This window comes from Osmerus eperlanus, chromosome 15 (assembly GCF_963692335.1).
Source record: "Osmerus eperlanus chromosome 15, fOsmEpe2.1, whole genome shotgun sequence".
Taxonomy (NCBI): Eukaryota; Metazoa; Chordata; class Actinopteri; order Osmeriformes; family Osmeridae; genus Osmerus; species Osmerus eperlanus.
The window spans coordinates 8,444,590-8,463,388 of NC_085032.1; the positions used below are offsets into that span (position 1 = coordinate 8,444,590).

The 18,799-nt window shown below is 48.1% G+C and overlaps 3 protein-coding genes across 4 annotated transcripts; 2 read left to right on the forward strand and 1 right to left on the reverse strand.

Annotated features, from left to right (window-relative positions):
- Positions 1-68: 68 nt before the first annotated feature.
- On the forward strand, positions 69-2,414 carry cops9 (COP9 signalosome subunit 9). Its single transcript, XM_062479507.1, has 3 exons — positions 69-233; positions 767-839; positions 2,228-2,414. Exons 1-3 carry the CDS (start codon positions 171-173, stop codon positions 2,263-2,265), a joined length of 174 nt encoding a protein of 57 aa, XP_062335491.1. The 5' UTR covers positions 69-170; the 3' UTR covers positions 2,266-2,414.
- A 2,691-nt stretch (positions 2,415-5,105) lies between these two features.
- Positions 5,106-10,449, forward strand: and1 (actinodin1). Of its 2 annotated transcripts, none has more exons than XM_062479701.1 (6): positions 5,106-5,191; positions 6,568-6,612; positions 6,728-6,870; positions 7,781-8,176; positions 8,339-8,593; positions 8,818-10,449. In XM_062479701.1, the coding sequence occupies exons 1-6, from the start codon at positions 5,122-5,124 to the stop codon at positions 9,862-9,864; spliced, it is 1,956 nt and encodes a 651-aa protein (XP_062335685.1). In that variant the 5' UTR covers positions 5,106-5,121; the 3' UTR covers positions 9,865-10,449. The 2 variants fall into 2 exon arrangements, with proteins under 2 accessions (XP_062335685.1, XP_062335686.1); XM_062479702.1 differs by having other exon boundaries at positions 6,731-6,870.
- A 324-nt stretch (positions 10,450-10,773) lies between these two features.
- adipoqa (adiponectin, C1Q and collagen domain containing, a) lies at positions 10,774-13,733 on the reverse strand. Its single transcript, XM_062480268.1, has 6 exons — positions 13,614-13,733; positions 12,859-13,088; positions 12,292-12,497; positions 12,122-12,202; positions 11,890-12,030; positions 10,774-11,607 (listed from the first exon to the last, which is right to left on the reverse strand). Exons 2-6 carry the CDS (start codon positions 13,067-13,069, stop codon positions 11,485-11,487), a joined length of 762 nt encoding a protein of 253 aa, XP_062336252.1. The 5' UTR covers positions 13,070-13,088; positions 13,614-13,733; the 3' UTR covers positions 10,774-11,484.
- Between the last annotated feature and the right edge of the window lie 5,066 nt (positions 13,734-18,799).

An 18,799-nucleotide genomic window follows, 5' to 3' on the forward strand; every position in this document is an offset into this window, starting at 1 on the left:
ACTGAGCAACACTAAGGCTATTTCGAGTCGGTACCATTGGTCTTTGATGCCAGTCGAGCTCATTTGACGGTTACCTAAGCAGAATCTTAGTGTCACACGGGATAGTGTCCGTGTGTGATTCAACGATTACCTGACTGTCAGTGTCAAGAACGAGTAGAGACTGAAGAATTATGAAACCCGCAGTGGATGAAATGTTCCCAGAGGGTGCTGGCCCGTATGTGGATCTAGACGAGGTTAGTAGATATTAAAGTTGCACTAGCATGGCTTGTAGTACTAGCAGTAGCCTAGCCAGAAAACCGACATTAGCTAGCACCTACTTTGTACGAGCTAGCATCTATAACTTGGCTAGCTCTAGCATAGTGTGGAATGTCTTTCTTTTTCAATTGCGATTTTATTGTTAGCTCTATAACAAGCACATATTGCTGTACGTGTACCAATGATCCAAAATACAGTAGGAAAAACCCCATGCATACATTGCATGGCGAGCAGTTGTTTACCTGCTTGCTGAAAGAATATTTAGCTAACTAGCTAGAGCTTACAACTTGCTAAATAATAGCTAGCTCTAGCTGTGTAGTTACTAGCCAGTTAGTTCAGGTAGGATGCTTAGTCTAGCTTGCGACATCAGAGCACAACAGACGTCAAAGGAAGATATATCAAGCATGCATTTCTAGCTAGCTTAATGCTACATCTATGTTGTGTTGTTGTGTGCAAACGTGTTTAAATAGGTACAAAGTTCATGTGTTGAATGTATGTCTGTGTGCCACAGGCAGGGGGCAGCAGCGGCCTTCTCATGGACCTCGCAGCTAATGAAAAAGCAGTGCACTCGGACTTTTTCAACGGTATGATGTCCCCATCCACCTCCCTCGAATCCCTGTGTCCTCGAAATTAATTCCAGTAGAAGATGGGAAAGTGAATGTTTAATAAACCTTAACCCTCGTGCTGCCTTCGGGTCACATGACCCAAAGGTTCATAACGAACCATCGTTGTGTTTACCCAATTTTACCCAATACAAAAACAAATTAAAATAATTTTCTTTTAACCTTTGCAATGTGGGGGGTCTGAGACAGCCCAACGGTTAAAAGAAAATGCTTCACTTTGTCTTTGTATGCGGTAAATCTGTCGCAATACGACGGTGGGTCACAATGACTGATGGGTCAGAATGACCCGAAGATAACACAAGGGTTAAGGAAATAAAAGAGGAAGTGGAAAAAGGTTGCACGGAAAGGCTTTCCATTCTCGTCCGCCAACACTACCTTACATCACTACCGCAGGACCATTTAAATATAACTCCTAAATCACTGACAGAACCAGTGAAATTGTATTTTTTTGTGCCAATATGAAGGCGTTTCCCCACTTGTGGTTTAAATAGAGAAGTGTGTCTCATTCAGGTAGGGTCTCATTCAGGTAGGACCTTACAATTGCTGTCAATTCAAACTATCAACTATCGAGGACATTTCTACTATAAAAGTGCAGTTTATCATAATGGCAGGTATATATAAATTGTAGACCTGATCTGCAACTCATACGTCCATGCTTGTGTTTGTTTTGCCAACTGTGCTGTCTCACGGTAACATGAACATTTTGTCATCCCATTATCCTCAATTCACATTTAAAGAACACATAGGCCGACACACTTGCACAAATGTTTAAGTTATAGTCTGTTTTTCGTCTCTGTGTTGGCCACATATGAAACCGTTTATGGCACAGTAGCACATGACCTAGAAAAGAGCTGAATGCTTAAAACAGGAAAGGAGAGGGGTGGCAAGAGAGGAGGAAAGAGTGAGTTGGAAAAGGAGGAGAAGACGATGTTAACGTGGCTTTATTGGTCCTGTTAGACTGAGGCTCTGCAGGACACCTCGTCAGTCAGCCTCTTTGAACACACCACACACACACACCGACACACACACTCACACACACCGACACAAACACACACACTCACACACACACCGACACACACATTCACTCACACACACACCGACACACACACTCACACAGGGCCCTAAAACAACCGTTCCCCACAGATTCTGTGATCTTTGTGACTTTTAATGACGTTTCCTTGAAGCTTCTACTAGCCGAATGGTCAACTAATCAATTCATTTTGGACTAGGTGGGGCAGTGGAGGGAGAAGGACCTTTTAAATCTGTAAGACAACATAATTCCTTGTCATGTTTTTTAAAACTACTTTGCCTTTTCTTCTTCCTTTCTTTCTGTCTCCTTTTTCTCACAGACTTTGAAGATCTGTTTGATGACGACGACCTACAGTGAAAGAAAACTTGTGACGTCGGTGTGTGTGTGTGTGTTTGAACATGGACGCTGCCACTTTACCTGAAGAAAGATGTCCACTGCTTGTGAGCCATGTTGCTATGTCTCCTCCAAAGTGTTTGTTGTAATAAAGCTTTCTGTTTTCTAACCCAGCCATGTTGAACCAGATGTCTGAATTCTGAGAATCCCATACATTCCATTGTTGGGCTAAATTATGAGTATGGTTTTGCTGTTGTCGTGTTTCAGTCTGCTCTTGGTGGGATTGCAGGTTTTGTGGGCGCACAGAAACACCTGTTAGTGAACGTAATTACACACACGATACATGGAAACTATAAGGCATGGACAGGACGAGACAGGAAAAGGTTGGTAAAACGTGGAAATGCTTAAAAATACGAGGGAGATAAAACATTGACGTTCACAATCCTGAGGTGATTTGCTGACAGCAGAAGCAGACATGCTCTTTCAGCCTGATGAAGCTTCTAATCCAAACTCCCATTTCAAATCACACACAATTTACAAAACAAAGATGAATGATTCACAGGTTTTAATGACCTTCAATGTTTTTCATTGCTGTTTTGCTCCCAACGGTTTGGAATAGGGCGCTCGGATGGCTAATGTGGTTGATGCAACATGGGCCCCATGCAGCATGGCCTTGTTGAAGGCAATTCACAGACAGTTTAATACATTTTATGTTCATTCAATGCTTGAGAGGTAAAGAAATTAAATTCAATATTTGAATGAAAATCTGCTTGGAATTACCTCTGGTTCCGGTTTGAATCATCATAAGTAACACAATTTAATTGGACTGCTTATCTGTTATTTTGTTTCAAGGATGTAAGAATGTCAGGGAAATCAGAGAAACTTTACATTTACATTACATTTATTCATTTAGCAGACGCTTTTATCCAAAGCGACTTCCAAGAGAGAGCTTTACAAAAGTGCATAGGTCACTGGTCATAACAATGAGATAGCCCCAAAACATTGCGAGTAGCCAAACATGGAGCATACATTGTGAAAAGCAAATAAGTGCCAATGGGAAGAACCATACGAGCATGTAGTTAAACAAGTTACAAATTAAACAACATGAACCTTAAAAGTGCAAGAGTGTACCTGTAGAAAAAGCAAGCAACAATAATATAATATAATTCACAGCAAGTACAAGAAGTTAAATCAGTTGCAACTAACCAACAAGAGCAACAAGTCTCTCAATAAGAGTCATTGTGATCCTGGAGGAAACTAACATCAGGTCCAGCAAATCATTCCTAAGAAGGCCTACCGTTGTACTCCCGGAACAAGTGCGTCTTGAGCCTTTTCTTGAACGTGACCATCTGGCAAAGTAATTTTGCAAAAGGTTCCCTGTACATTTTACATGAGGGGAACATTGGATGCAGTAAGGTTGTGGTCCACGTGAAAAGACAAATGACAATTTGCAACGTAATATTACAAAAAGCCATTACCTGAATAATCATTGTTGAGATGGTTTGGTGGTTCAACAATGTGTGTGTGTGTCTGTGTGTGCGCACAAATGAACTGTTACAGAGCCAACGTGTCTGAACGCAACAGACTTAAGGAAACTGTAGATTATGAAATTCCTGATGGTGAGACCAGCTGTCACGGTCAGGCTGCCTGTGTGAGAATGTGCTTGTCCGCGTTTAGGAGCATGCATGATTCTGAGCTTGTGTGTGTGAGTAAGGTGTGTGTGCTTGAAATCTGTGGTCTCAATCACCGAGGGGGGCTGAAGGAAGTGCTTATGTGGCACCTTACACGCACACACATGTTATGCTTCTTCTTAGTTTTTTCTTCATTTTCTCTTCGTTCAAGGTAGGTGTTGTACATGCGTATACAAACAACCTATCTTTTTTTCCCCTAAAATATTACTTCCATTCCCCCTTTCTCTCTGTCTCTCTCTGTCTCTCTCTGTCTCTCTCTCTCCCTCTCTCCCTCTCTCTCTCTCTTTCTGTCTGGGTAATTAGTTTATCTACCATTGGTCAGACAGCTTGAAGGGCATCAGCCAATCACAGGTCTTCTTGAAGTGCCACTCAAACTTCTGGGAAACCTTTTGTGTGTTAATGAACTGTGTATGTGTGTTTGTGTGTGTGTGTGTTACTGATGAGAGGTCTGTTTAAAACCAGCCAAACCCCTCTACCAGGGCACAGTCTGTCAGAGGGGCAAGAAAGACTGGGCGTTCTGGAAGTTTCTCACTCACACACTCACACACACTGACACACACACTGCTGGGCTGAGTCAAACTGCGTTACCTGTCCTTGCAGCTTGAACAGACCACCTCAACCCAAGAATCTACAGAGACATTTCTACATCCAGGTAAGAGAGAAACTCCCCCATACACACAACCACATATTCAGTTTACCTGGTGCAGATAAACCCCTAATCCTAGACACCTCAAACTAATTTGGGTGATATTCAACGTTTGTATGTGTTTTTATCAGGGGCTAGCTCACTACTAGTAACCAGCCTGGGGCCCTAGTCAGTAGTACGGTGTCGAGGTCCTGGTTATAGTGAACTGTGCATGATGTGAACAGCCTGTGTAGCTGTGCTGTAAGACAGACCAGAGATGTCAGGTCATTGAAGAATACAGTCTATCCTGAAGCACCTGGAGTAGGTAAATGGCTTAGATTACCCCCCTGAAGCTGATGTGGAAGCCTTTTGGAGGTTTGAGGAGGTTTAGGGACAGGACTGTACGCCCTTATGGCCTTACGTGTACATGAAGAGTACACACTATCATGTCAGGTTTAGAAGGGTCGAACATCGTCATCTTTGCTCTGTGTGGTGAGCGTTTTCTCATGCGTGTGTGTGTGTGGATGTGTGTTTGGTCTTCTCAGGAGAGGGGGAGGTAGAGTGATGGCTGCAGGAAGAATGTCTTTCTCCTGTCTATTAACAACAGCTCTTCTGGCTACAATCCTACTGCCAGGTAAGTACATGGCAACAAGCATGCATTTCTGACATTTGTACATCCTCACTTACTGACCTCAGTCAATCAATCAACCCGTTCTCGTGGGACTGGGCTGAGGAGATTCACTGAGGAACAGTGCGGTTTCCCTCCCAGTTGAATGAGTTCAGTAGGGCTTGGGCAACAAAAATGCTTAAGAGTTTGAACACGAAGACATGAGTTTCTGAACCCACCTGTTTCGAGTTCAGAGCTGACATGATCGACAGCTTTATACTGGCAAAGCTTTATTGAATTCTTGTCTCTCCTCTTAAACAGTTTTTGAAACAGGCCCCTGTGCTAGTTAGAGGGCTGGAGAGAGGGGGAGGAGGTAGAGAAGCGCTCTTTCATCGCTCCTGGTCTTGTAAAAGATTAGTACCTGTCAGCATCAGTGCTCCCCCTCTCCTCCTCCCTCTCCCTCTCCTATCCTCCTCCCTCCGTCCTGTGGCTGCTGTTACCAGATGTTTTGGTCTTTTACAGGCTCGTAAAAAATAATACAACGGATACACTGAGGCAGCGACATTGAAGCCCCCCCCCCCCGTCCTGTGCCCCCTGCACCCCCCCCCCCCCCGGCCTCCCCTCCCCAAAAGCACTGGATCTTCCTCATGGCTGTTTCTCCTTCACTAATAATTTCTTGCTTTTGTTAAAAGCTTTCAGTCTCTCCCTGTCCCTCTGCTCCACCTCAGAAGCTCCCCGTCTTTTCCTCAGTTTCTCTTCATGCCTCCTGTGTCTTTCTCTCTACCCCCCCATCATTCCCTCCACTTCATCCTGTCTTCATCTTCTATCTCTCATTCTTTCTTTCTGTCTCATCAGCTCTTCTTCCACCTATCCTTCTGCCAACTTATATAAATATAATTCCTGTTCTTCCTGCCTCCCTTCTCCCTCCATCACCACCTTCCTGCTCCTGTAAGGCATGAACACCTTCTCCCTCCATCACCGCCTCCCTGCTCCTGTAAAGCATGAACACCTTCTCCCCGTGGAGATGAAAGAGAGCTGAATCTGTGTTTTCTGCTGGGGTCACACACACACAAACACACACACAGTTCTTTGAGGTAACAACACAGTCGGGGGTTCACTATTAACAGTAACCTATAAATCTACAAAGAGCTACAGCCAGAAAACCTTCAGGCAGATCCAATTACCCTTATCCTGTATATCTGTGTGTGTGTGTGTGTGCGGGTGTATGCGCTTGCACGTTACTACCTGTGTATTGCAGACACAGTAAGGGGGGGGGTGGTGTAATTTCAGTCTCTGTTCTGACTCAGGCAGGCAACATCTGGCTTTCACAATTGCTTCTGTTGGTGTGCGGGTTTGTGTATGTGTGTGTCTCTTAATGTCCAATTGTGTGTGTTTGTTTTCAGAATTCCTTTCTGCTGGACCTATTGTTCAGAACCTTAAAGGAGATGGTAATGACATAATAACCTTTTAAACACACACACATACACACAGACCAACACACACACATTTTGAATTGTATTTTGCATGAAAATGCAGTATATCATGTGATGTCTGTGTGACCAGAAGGAGATGCCAGTGATGCTACCGTTGCTATGGCGTCACAGAGGAGACTAGTCCGTAACCGTAGAAACATCAGCTGGTACAAACAGCACGCTGACTTCTGGAGCTGGTACAAGTTCTTCACAGACAATGGCAACCAGGAGGCAGTGAGTGCAGACACACACACACACCCCAACTGACAGTGTGCAGACACATGAATGCCACCCTTTGACTTTGTCCTTGCCATTTGCTTTCATCTTAATGAAAGTCTTAAATCCTTGCTATCTTGGTATATTTTCTTACCAACTCTTCGCTTCCCCTCTCCCCACCTCTCTCCCCATCTCTCTCCCCCCACCCCTCTGTCCCCACCTCTCAACCCACCTCTCTTTCCTCACCTCTCTTCTCACCTCTCTCTCTCTCTCTCCTCACCTCCCTACCTCTCTCCCCATCTCTCTCCCCCCACCCCTCTCTCCCCACCTCTCAACCCACCTCTCTTTCCTCACCTCTCTTCTCACCTCTCTCTCTCTCTCTCCTCACCTCCCTACCTCTCTCCCCATCTCTCTCCCCCCACCCCTCTCAACCCACCTCTCTTTCCTCACCTCTCTTCTCACCTCTCTCTTTCTCTCCTCACCTCCCTACCTCTCTCCCCATCTCTCTCCCCCCACCCCTCTCTCCCCACCTCTCTCCCCATCTCTCTCCCCCCACCCCTCTCTCCCCACCTCTCATCCCACCTCTCTTTCCTCACCTCTCTTCTCACCTCTCTCTCTCCTCACCTCCCTACCTCTCTCCCCATCTCTCTCCCCCCACCCCTCTCTCCCCACCTCTCTCCCCATCTCTCTCCCCCCACCCCTCTCTCCCCACCTCTCATCCCACCTCTCTTTCCTCACCTCTCTTCTCACCTCTCTCTCTCTCTCTCTCCTCACCTCCCTACCTCTCTCCCCATCTCTCTCCCCCCACCCCTCTCTCCCCATCTCTCTCCCCCCACCCCTCTCTCCCCACCTCTCATCCCACCTCTCTTTCCTCACCTCTCTTCTCACCTCTCTCTCTCTCCTCACCTCCCCACCTCTCTCTCCCCAGGTCCAGGAGCTGGACCGGGTCTACCTGGCCTACCTCCAGAACAAGAACCGAGCCGAGGGCCGCCGCTCTTACAAGGCCTACCTGAGCCACCTGGGGGATATTTACAAGTCCTGCGCCGATTCCGAAGACCCTAACTGTGTGGCCTCCTACACCAGCAGACCCAAGCCTGAGGCCCCCAAACCCGCCCCCAAACCCGCCCCCATCAAAGTATGTGACCCCTACAGGGATCCCTACTGCCTGTATGCTGCCCTGGCCGCCCAGGCCAAGGGCCCTGCCCCTGCCCCTGCCCCAGTCAAAGCCCCAGCCCCCATGTACGTGCGCTCGCCCGTAGCGGTGAAGGACCCCCGGTCTGGGTACTACTTCTACGCCCCTAGCGTGGAGTCTTTCCTGTCTAAGGTAGGAGACTCACATACTGGCTCTCTCCCCTGGGAGTCTAATTACTGATAACAGCTTGTTTTCTGGTGAAAATAAATCGGCCTTATCATCATCATTACATATCCACAATCATCATCCTTCATATCACGATCACCAGCGCCGTTCTCCTGGTTCTCCCTCCAGGAGCAGAAGTCGGAGCTGCTACGCATCTGTGCCTCCGAGGACGTGGAGTGTCTGCAGTACCACCTGAGGGCTGCCTACGGCTACAAGCCCTCCGCCGGAGCCCTGCCCTCCTACGCCCACCTGGGCTGCAACCCCAAAACGGACCCCAACTGCAAGCCCCAGCTGGTGCAGAAAGCCCCCAGCGGCCTCTACCTGCGCTACCCCAACTGTGACCCTCATAGGGACCCCTACTGCGCCTACGCTGACTCTCTCCAGGTAGGCCCCCCGCCAGCCTCCAGCCTCATTAGTGGCACTGGTGATGTGCTCGTTGGGTTACACACTATTGGGGTTATTTATTTAGAAGTTCATTATTTGTTTGTCTTCTGAGAAGGATGCGAGTTGGAAGTAATCATTTTTAAATTATTTGTATTTCAGTCTTTTCATCTAATAATTTCTGAAAGCATTTTAGATTACTGTATGTTTCTGCTGCCTCCCTCCAGGCCCCCCGGGCCCCAGCCCCCCCCGCCAAGGCCCCCGCCGGTCCCGGCTCCTGTAACCCCTTGTTTGAGGATGGCTGCAACCCTCTGACCGCCACCAAGTACGCCACACCCCCCGAGGAGTTCAAAGATGAGCATCGAGACGAGGCTGCCGCCATGCGTGCCGCTCCCCCTGCGCCAAGGCAGCGCAGCGACCCCTTCGCCATGTTCAGGGACGCCTACGCTAATGCTAACGCTAACGGGGAAAGCAATCCTCATGCCTCGTATCGTCAAGCTAGCGCTCCAGTTAGTGACCCGTACGCCAGGCTCCGCCAGGCTATGGCTAGCGCTCAGGCTAACGCTCAAGCTAACGCTCCGGCTAGCGACCCATACGCCATGTTTAGCGAGGGCAATGCTAATGCTAACGATCCCTTTGCCATGTACCGCCAGGCCGCGGCGGCTGCAATGCACCGCAGGGCCCCTCCGGCCCCCAGGCAGCAATATCCCGCCCCCCCACCCCGCTACGAGGAGCCCACCCAGGAGGATCGCCACCCCCTGGGCCCCCGAGGGAAGACCAAGGAGGGCTATGACTGCTTCATTGGCTACGACCAAGAATGCTACCCTCTGAAACCCAGCGAGCCCCGCTCCGGTGCCCACCGCCACACCGCCTACCCCGCAGAGCCCTACGAGCCCCACCTCAACGCCGACGGGAGCAGGAGCGGCGTGAGGGAGCCCACCAACCCCGACTGCGACCCCGAGTACGACTCCGACTGCCGCCTGAGTCGCTACGAGCCCGAGCAGCCTGCCGAGGCCAGTCCAGAGCACCATGCCGAGGCTGGGCACCAGGGGGCAGCGGACCAGGGTGAGCACCACTACCAGGGGGCAAGAGAGAGCGAGCAGGAGCAGTACGAGGCGGAGCCCTACCAGAGCGGGCAGGAGGAGTCCTACGGGGCCTACCCCCCACACTCACAGGGCATGCCCAGCTTCCAGGACATGTTGAGGGGATACGGGGACCAGTACCCAGAGCAGGGGGATCACAGGGCCTACGCAGATGACTACCGCAATAAATAAACACACACGCACACACAACCTAGCCTACACACAACGGACTAACACATACACACACACATACATACACAACCTAGCCTACACGTAATGGACTAACACTTACACATATAATTCACACAGACCAAGAGTGTATCCTTAAGCAACCCCACGATACTACTATACACACACACGTATAAAAACGTACACACACATATACAGGCACACACACAACCAGTCAAACTGGCGAAGGTTTGGGGCAGAATTATTGAGAGAAAATGGACAAAACAGGACTGGTGCCAGAGGATATCTGGAAGTCTGACACACACACGTACACACATTGCTGATAGCTGTAGGATCACGCTAAGCTGGTAGGCGGTGCTGATGAGAAGTTCTGTAGCTGTTTTACATGTGATGGTTTCATTTGGCCCTTTGCTTTGCAGAATCACTTCCCAATTCACTGGAATATTTAATGAATTGTCAAAGCTCAGCTTCGCTTCTGCATCTATAAAACTCATTTTGTGTTTGTTGGTCTTTTGCTTTTGTTACTGATGTATTATGTAAAGTTTTTTTCACTTTTGAATGTTCCAATAAAAGCTTTGAAAGTCTTGAACTTTAGCCTTGTTTGCTGCCTGTCATTCTTGAAGAAAATCTAAGAACCTGTCGTGTGTTTCAAAAAACGAAAGGAAGAAAGATGAGGCTTCGGCACGATAAACTGATAATCCTCTGCTGACCCCTATAGGACAAAAGAAAACAGTGACCAGAAGAACACTCCGTGTCCAGAGATGTCTGACGGCTGATAATGAAACACTTCCTAGTCACCCCCACCCCACTCGCCACCCCACCCCAGCCCCCTCCTCCTCTGCCCAGCCTCTGAACCCCCATCACACCTTCACTCTCACAGCTCACACAAACACAGAAGACAGCATGCCTCTGGAGAGCAGAAACTCAACTTTATTGATCCAGGAGCACTCAGACACACTGATGTCCATGGCTCCAGTGTCCATGGAGACGGGCCACTCACAGCACTGAGACAGATGCATTTTGAGGCAGCAGGGATGCTCTGTTTCCCCAATACACTCGACCGAGGCTCTTCACAAACCATGATTTGCCACGCAAAATGATCATTTCTAGTTTTTTGATCATCCAACCACTACTGTCCGTATATTAATATCCATAACATGACAGTTACAATACAACAGAGTCATATTCTATGTTCATTTGACGCTGGTCTGTGAATCATCTAGCATGCTGTTCTAAATTGGCAGTGTGACCTTTTGTCATTGTAGATCATTTTGGAAGAATCTAATTTGAGACTGGACTGTAAATATCACCCAGCAGGAAGATGGACCACAGTCTCACACTAACTGTCACTCCGGGCCACGAGCCAGTTGGATGCTGACAAATGGATAATGAATGAAGAGAAGAAAGGGTTGAGGAGGGGAGTTGGAGGGAGAAGAGGAGGAAAGAGGAAAGGGAAAAAGAGAGACAATGTCCTGTCCCTGACAGAGTTAGTCAACGATCAGGGAACTTAACCTTCCTCTCCACACAAGGCAGTGAGGAGGCAACAGGAGAAGGGGAGGGGCACACGAGAGATAACAGGGAGGAGCTTGAGGTGATGGGAGGAGTCACAAATCGTGTGACATCTCAACGCCAGTGGTGCGCCAATGGGCTGACGGGTAGGCGGGGCTGGATCAGGAAGCCAGTGAAGGTGGAGTCATTGGTGATGTCTGCAAAAACGGCCCCGTTCTCCATTTCTGGGCCGTACACCTGTAGGAGTACAATAACAGTTTATCTCCGTCTTATACCACATAGTGAGTGCAGGCAGGTGAACCTAGCTGAGTAGAGGCAGGCTGAGTAGAGGCAGGTGAACCAAGCTAAGTAGAAGCAGGCTGAGTAGAGTATAAACAGGTAATTGGAGGCAGACAGGATAAAAGCCGACAGGGTAGAGGCAGGCATAATAGAGGCAGCTTGATTTGAGACAGGTGAATAGAACCAGGATAAGTAGAGGCAGGTGAGTGGAGGCAGCCGGCAGGCTGAATGGAACCTCACCTCCAGCCACACCTGGTCTCCAGCTGCAAGGGTCAGCACACTACTCCCTGAGGCCTGGTCAAGGTCAGAGGTCAAATACTGGTCCAGAGTCAGGGAGACCACACGCCCATTCCTGTAAAGACCAACCCGTAACCCCTCACCCTGCAAAACACAGTTATCAACACATGACACGTGTGAGTGTGATTGAGTGTGTGTTTGATGAAGTGTGTGTGTGTAAGAGAAAGTGAGAGACCTGCACGGTAAGATGGAAGGTGAAGTAATACACTCCAGGGATAAAACACCGGAACTTTCCCGAGATGTCATCATAGTGATGCTAAAAATAAAGAAAAACATGAATAAGGAAAAGTTGCCCTTGTTCAATGAACTCCTGAGTGACTGTTCAAAGGATCGCGCGCACGTTACCTGTTCGTTATAGAAGGTCTTCGTGAACATGATGGGCGTGTCCACAGCCGAGGTGGGAGAGGTCAGGCCCACGCTGAACGCTGAGCGGTACGGGAAGGAGCTCTCTCCCCTGTTCCCCTGGAGACCTGGCGTGCCAGGGAAACCCCGTAGCCCCAGCCCTCCCTCCCCCCCCGGCTCCCCGGGCTCCCCCCTCTCCCCCCTGGACCCTGGGCAGGGAGCAAATGACGAACAGGGGGAGTTACGGGAGGCAAGAGAGGGAGAGGGGGGAGAGGGAGGGGGGGGAGGACAGAGGAGGAGAATGTGGAGGTGGAAGAGAGGAGGAGAGGAGTAGGGGGAGAGGAGTAGGGGGAGAGGGAAGGTATGAGCTGGCTAAAATGTTTATTCTACTAAATCCCACACATCTACGTACCAGAAGTCACTACACAGTTGTACAAGTGAAGTTGGAACCAACACCAACAACCGACAGTGTCACTTGAGCGAGAGTTACTGCACACGTGCAGCTGTCCGTGCCGTGCAGTGAGCACACAGCATGCAGCAGGAACCCAACAGTATATCAGGATGTGTAACCTTGGTTTCCGTTCTCTCCGGTCTCTCCGGGACGCCCCTCTCTCCCGTCCCTCCCTGGCTGTCCGTCCAGACCAGGGGTCCCAGGCACCCCCCCCATCCAGCGGGAACACCCCTCCCTGGGGTCAACGCTGGGCTCCTCCACCACCCCTCCACCAAGGCACCAGCCCGCTGCCAGCGTGAACACCAACAGCACCCGTCCCGCTGTGGCCATGGCAACAAGACAATGGTCTCTGAAAGGACAGGAAGTAGGAATCAGGAAGTGGAAAATACATTAAAAAAATGGTGGACCACTGCTGATTTGTTGATGAGACTGGAACAGGGATGTTCGCATAAACCGGACTGCAGACAGCGTATGAATATTTAACGTTAGTTCAGCTTGATGCCTCGTAAACAACAGAGCTCAGACCGTCTATGTCTCTCTGCTTCACTTGGTGTGATTATGGAACTGAACTGGATCTGAAAATGGCCCTGAACACAAGTTTTACTTGTTCAAGATTGCACAGGTGGTACAAAGAACACATGCCGTTGAACCAAGATATTCTAGCCAGTAGGCAAAGCATCAAAATGGCCACATGCATGTGTGTTTCTATTTGTATATCCAAACATAGAGGACATGTTAATAGGCTTCATTTCAGACAGAGAGAGAGAGACAGAGAGAGGGAGAGAGAGAGAGAGAGAGAGAGAGAGAGAGAGAGAGAGAGAGAGAGAGAGAGAGAGAGAGAGAGAGGGGGAAAATCAAACACACATTGTCTTACCTTTTGTCCTAAACCCCTACAGTGCAAAGGGAATGAAAAATGAGATGGCCGAGTGAAAGGCGGTGATGGGACCTGCGCTGTCCTTGCGTGAAAGCAGTGTGTGTGTGTGTGTGTGTATGTGTACAGTCTGTGTGTGTGTATGCGGTGTGATTGTCACGCCTATATATATCTTTGACAGAGACTCACCAGCTGGTGACAAAGTCACACACGTTCCCTGTGCCAGCGACCTGCCAGCCATATTAGAACAAACTACACACACGCACACACACCACGCACGCACTCACCAACAAAGACACACACATACACACACACAGACACAGAGAGCAGATCTGTGTCTCCCTCTGGTGGTCAGTGGATTGTGAGCGCTTCCCTGTGGAGACGCTAAGGAGAGCCAGAGAGTTGGTGCTAGCTGAATCACCTTGAGATGGAGCGAGACAGCCCCACCGCGGGGCCTCATCCTGGGAGGTCTGGCTCAGCTCTCACCTCTCATTAGAGGAAGGAACGCTGAGACAAAGAGATGGATAGACACGGCGAGGGGGGGATGCGGAAGGGCAAGGCAGGAATGCTATCTCTCCTCGCTTCTCTTCCTTTCTCCTTCCTCCTCTTCCCCCACCCTCCCCCACCCTCCCCTCTCCTCTCTCTTATATGGACATCATGCTCTACATCCGCCCTTTCACCTTGCCCCACATCGAGTCTTTGTGCAGACGTGTGTGTCGATGCACGGGTGTGCGTGTCCGTTTGTTTCTGTGTCTACGTCTAGACGTGTATGTGGGTGGGTGTGTGTGTGTGTCCATGCGTGTGCGCGCCTGTGTGTGTGTGTGTGACACACAGAGGCACATATTCCATTACGGCTGTAGATTATATCTGCGTTGGGAGTCACAGTGAGCTCCGAAAGGAAAACGTCTTGTCAGCACTTACACAAGTCCTCTATCTGCAGGATTAAACAGACAGAGCAAAGCCACTGTGTAAAACCAGGGGATTTGAACGAAATCTTTTCCTCCTCCTTTTTTTTTCTTTAACCGTGCTTCTATTGATGTTCTTTTCTTCATCCCCCTCCTCTCTTTCTTAGTCTTAACTTTTTCCAGTCTTCTGTTCTCTGAGGGTAAACTCTGATAAGTCGTCCAGAGAGAACCATGGAAGGTAACTGAGTCATTTGGATCATTTGGGGTTGAAACACGTCCTAACTGGGTAGCAGTCCTAGCCCACTGAGCTGACCTAGCCCCCCCCCTCCCCCACCGACACACACAAGCACACCCTCACACACACCCTCCCACACACCTTCAAACACACCCTCACACACACCCTCACATAGACACGTTGTCGACCAACACAAAGGTGTGCGCACATCAGTATATTGTACACAGAATAACTAATTAGGCTGTTAAATTGCATGCATTTTTTCCAACAATGCTTTTGTGTGTGTGTGTTTAACTCAGCTCAGAGGCTGTGGTGAAAACACAGGGAGAGAGAGAGAGAGAGCGAGAGAGAGAGAGAGAGAGAGAGAGAGAGAGAGAGAGAGAGAGAGAGAGAGAGAGAGAGAGAGAGAGAGAGAGAGAGAGAGAGAGAGAGATGAGCATAGACTGAGGCAGGTAGTTACCTTATCATTGAACTGCAGAGTTGCTGGAAGATGAGGTGGGACTTAAATTAATTTCATACTCAATTAATGAGAAAATTATAATTAGTTACTTCATTAACAATTATTATGGGGTATTTGGTATGTTGGAGGAATTTCCAGTTTTAGAAACTCAATATGGTGATAACATGGCATGAGAAAACGTTGTAAGTTTTTTTGGGATATGCAGGTTTCTAACGGTCAATTTAACCTTTTACTGTAACTTTTAGGTCACCTGTGAGGAAATAAAAGTGTTTATGGTGCAAATGCAGTTTTAAAGAAATAGAGAGATATAAAGAGAGAGAGAGTGAAAGGATTGCTGAGTGCAGTATCGTTAACAGTTATTATTTATATTTAATGTTTTTTTTAGTTATGTTAAATTATTAGGATCAAATACCTCAATGGCGCTCTCATGTAAGGTCATCTTCTTAAACATATAAATGGTTGTGATTGGCCCGACCGGATTTAGGTTGGTTGTCGAATCAGTTTGAAAGCAGGGTGGCCAGACCCATCTGCCAGAGCAGAGGAAACACTAGCTCACAGACAGGTCTGGTCCTCAGGCCTTTTTTTTATTACATGTTATCTCCTCCAGAGAAACACGTGTGGATCCTCATCATTCTCGCCAGTTCTTTTGTAGACCACATACATGTTCTACCCCAGAAACTTAGTTTGCTCTGAGTTAGTGATCAGTTTGAGAGTGTGTTCCAGAGGAGTCAAGGCTGTGTTCGAGGGCCACTGTGCGCCCCCATACTCAACGCATGGCCCACGTCTGATGGCATAGCGACAGGTCGCCGTGGAAACCTTGGCGTGATGGATGGCTCTTCCTCGTGCTGTCGTCTTGCCGATGCTCTGGTGTTTATCTTGTTATCCTTCACTCTGAGCACTCGTTTATCATCCCTTCATCCACAGGGAGGGGGCATCCCTCGCTCGCACAACGGCTGATTAAATATTAATTACATATGAACTTACAGGCTGGTGTGTGTGTGTGTTTGGGGGTGTGTGTTTAAGTATAGTTGCGTGTCTGAGTGAGAGTGTCTGTGTGTGTGGTAATAGGTCTCATCTAACCATTATGACCATTATCCAGTCCTCTTCTTGCCTGCACGCTGAGATAACTGCACTTACAGAGATAACGCTTTGGAGTTGAATGGCCTTTTAACTTTTAGACTTTTCTTTCAGGGAAAAGTTAGGAAATTCAAAGTGAACAGAAAGAGGTTTATCTTTACAAGCACACAGACAAACACACCCAGAGACACGCACCACACACAAATAGAACATACACCCTGATGAAAAGATTGTGAGATAGAGCTATGTTGGTTGAACTTTGGTTAACTAACTACTCAATGAGAGGCAGATTTCTATCATCTGCATTTACGCATATGCTTTCGTACTTCCTTCTTTTTCAGTGTCGCTTAGCAGATGTGCCGTCCAGAGACACAATGCCTGAGGGGCTTGTCCCTGCGTGTGTGTGTGCGTGTACGTGTTTGTGAATGAGGCTCTTAAACGCAGCTGTGTAGACTAGCAACAGATGGCTCAGTCTCGTATCTCTCTGGAGCCATGAGTGCTGTGTGACCCCCTTACATTTAATGTCTGACCCCATCTTTGAACTTTAACCTTTATTTAAAGGCTCTTTCGCTCCTGTGCTCTGTGCAGCGTTATGGAGGGGCGTTTGACTCGCATCCAAATCGACAGGCATGGGTTAGTAACTTGGAGCGAGAGAAGGAGACAGAGAACTGAGAAAGAAAGGGAGAGAAACAGAGACGTAGAGATAGAAAGTCAAGATTATGATCATCATCCTCCTCCCTGAGAGAGAGAGAGAGCAGAAGAGGAGGAGGAAGAGACATGGAAGAACAGAAAAAGCAGCGTGAACAAGTGTCCTATGTCCTCCAGCATGTCTGTGTGTGTGAGGATGAAATGCTTGGATCCGCTCAACTCCATGACCTCATCAAAAGCTATTTCAGCACACCTGAAAAGCATAAATGGGTGTCTGATAGTGATTTTAATTGTGTGTATGTCTTTGTCTCTGTGTGTGTGTGTATGCTTGTTATTTGTGTGTGTGCGTGTGTACGTGTCGGTATTTACATGCAAAACATCTCTGCCAACAGCTGCACCCGACAGCCTGACCGCCTGTGGCAAAACCAAGAGAGAGAGGCAGGGCAAAGAGAGAGAGAGGAAGACATGAAGAGAGGAGAAGTGGGAAGGAGGGGAGAGAAGGAAGGGGGAGAGAGCGGGGGAGAGTGAAGTGTGAAACTTGGCATGAGTGTGATGTGCTAATGAGCCCGTATCATGGAAGGGGAGATCTGCAGAAGGCCAGGCTGAGACCGAGAGAGGGGAAAGGGGAGAGGAGCAGGTCAAAGAGAGAAAAGAAATGAGAGATCTCTACAGGCTGGTCCAGGTGCCTGCTGAGGTGGACCAGGTGACACGTGTTCCATGCTCGAGAGCTGTTGATGAACACATACACATACACACACCCGCAAGCACACACACACACAGACACACGCACACTGACCATGGACGGATTCATACGTCTGTGACGTAGAGCTGCCTCTGATTAGTGACTTATTGACAAATCACTGGAGCCCACATGTCCTTCGTTTCAGAGGTGTGTTAGGTCGCTTATCTTGAACAAGAAGGTCATTAAAACTGAAGTGCAGCTGTCCATAGCTATGCCTGTGTAAAATGGAGGCTGTTTGTTGACCCTGGTCAGTCTGAAACATTGCAGCTTTCCACGCACTACTGTACATCAACATGGCGTTCATCACTGTGCCGGTTCCCTCCTGCTGGCTGACCCAGGAACGCATCTCTCCAGAAGTCATCACCGACCACTCGGGGACTGCAGTCTTGTGAATTCATTCAGCTCCGTTCATGCGTGCTAATTGCTAAGGCTCCCAGTTCAAGTTTAGGAGCTCTGCCTCCATATGATATGCCAATCAGGGAGGTACGATATTTAGGCAGCTCACAATTATTGATGGTTCTGTGGCAACAGCAGAGAGGGCCAAACTTGGGGCAGCGAGACAAACGTACCACACACCTCAGACTGAGCCTCCAAAGGAATCCAGAATCAATCATAGAATATCCCCCGGCGTTCAAAATAATTCCCTCAACAGACTGATCCTAAGAGTTACGAAGAGGACAAGTCACTTTTCTTATTTGGCTCATATTTGATTTGTACCAACTGTTATAATTGCCATTATAATGGCTTTGCCACCATAAAAACTAACAAACAAATCAATGCTGCACATTGGATGTAGGGGTTAGAGTGATAACTCAATATCATAGTCCATGTTAACGAGATAAAAAGCAATATAAGTAATTTGTGAATTCTTTATCAGATTAAAGGATTTGCTCAACAAGGATTTTTATAAAATGGGTTTAGGAAGGAATTTATCTTAAGCAAGTGTGCTTAGATAGAAACACACATACACACACACACTTGGACACAGACACACAGACTCATACTGTATAGTTTGATATCATGGCTTGAAGGAAGATAAGAGACGAGAGTAACACATTATTAAGTAAGAATGTCTTTGTGTGAGTGGACTTCATCTCATCATTCATTCATGACCCTCTGAAG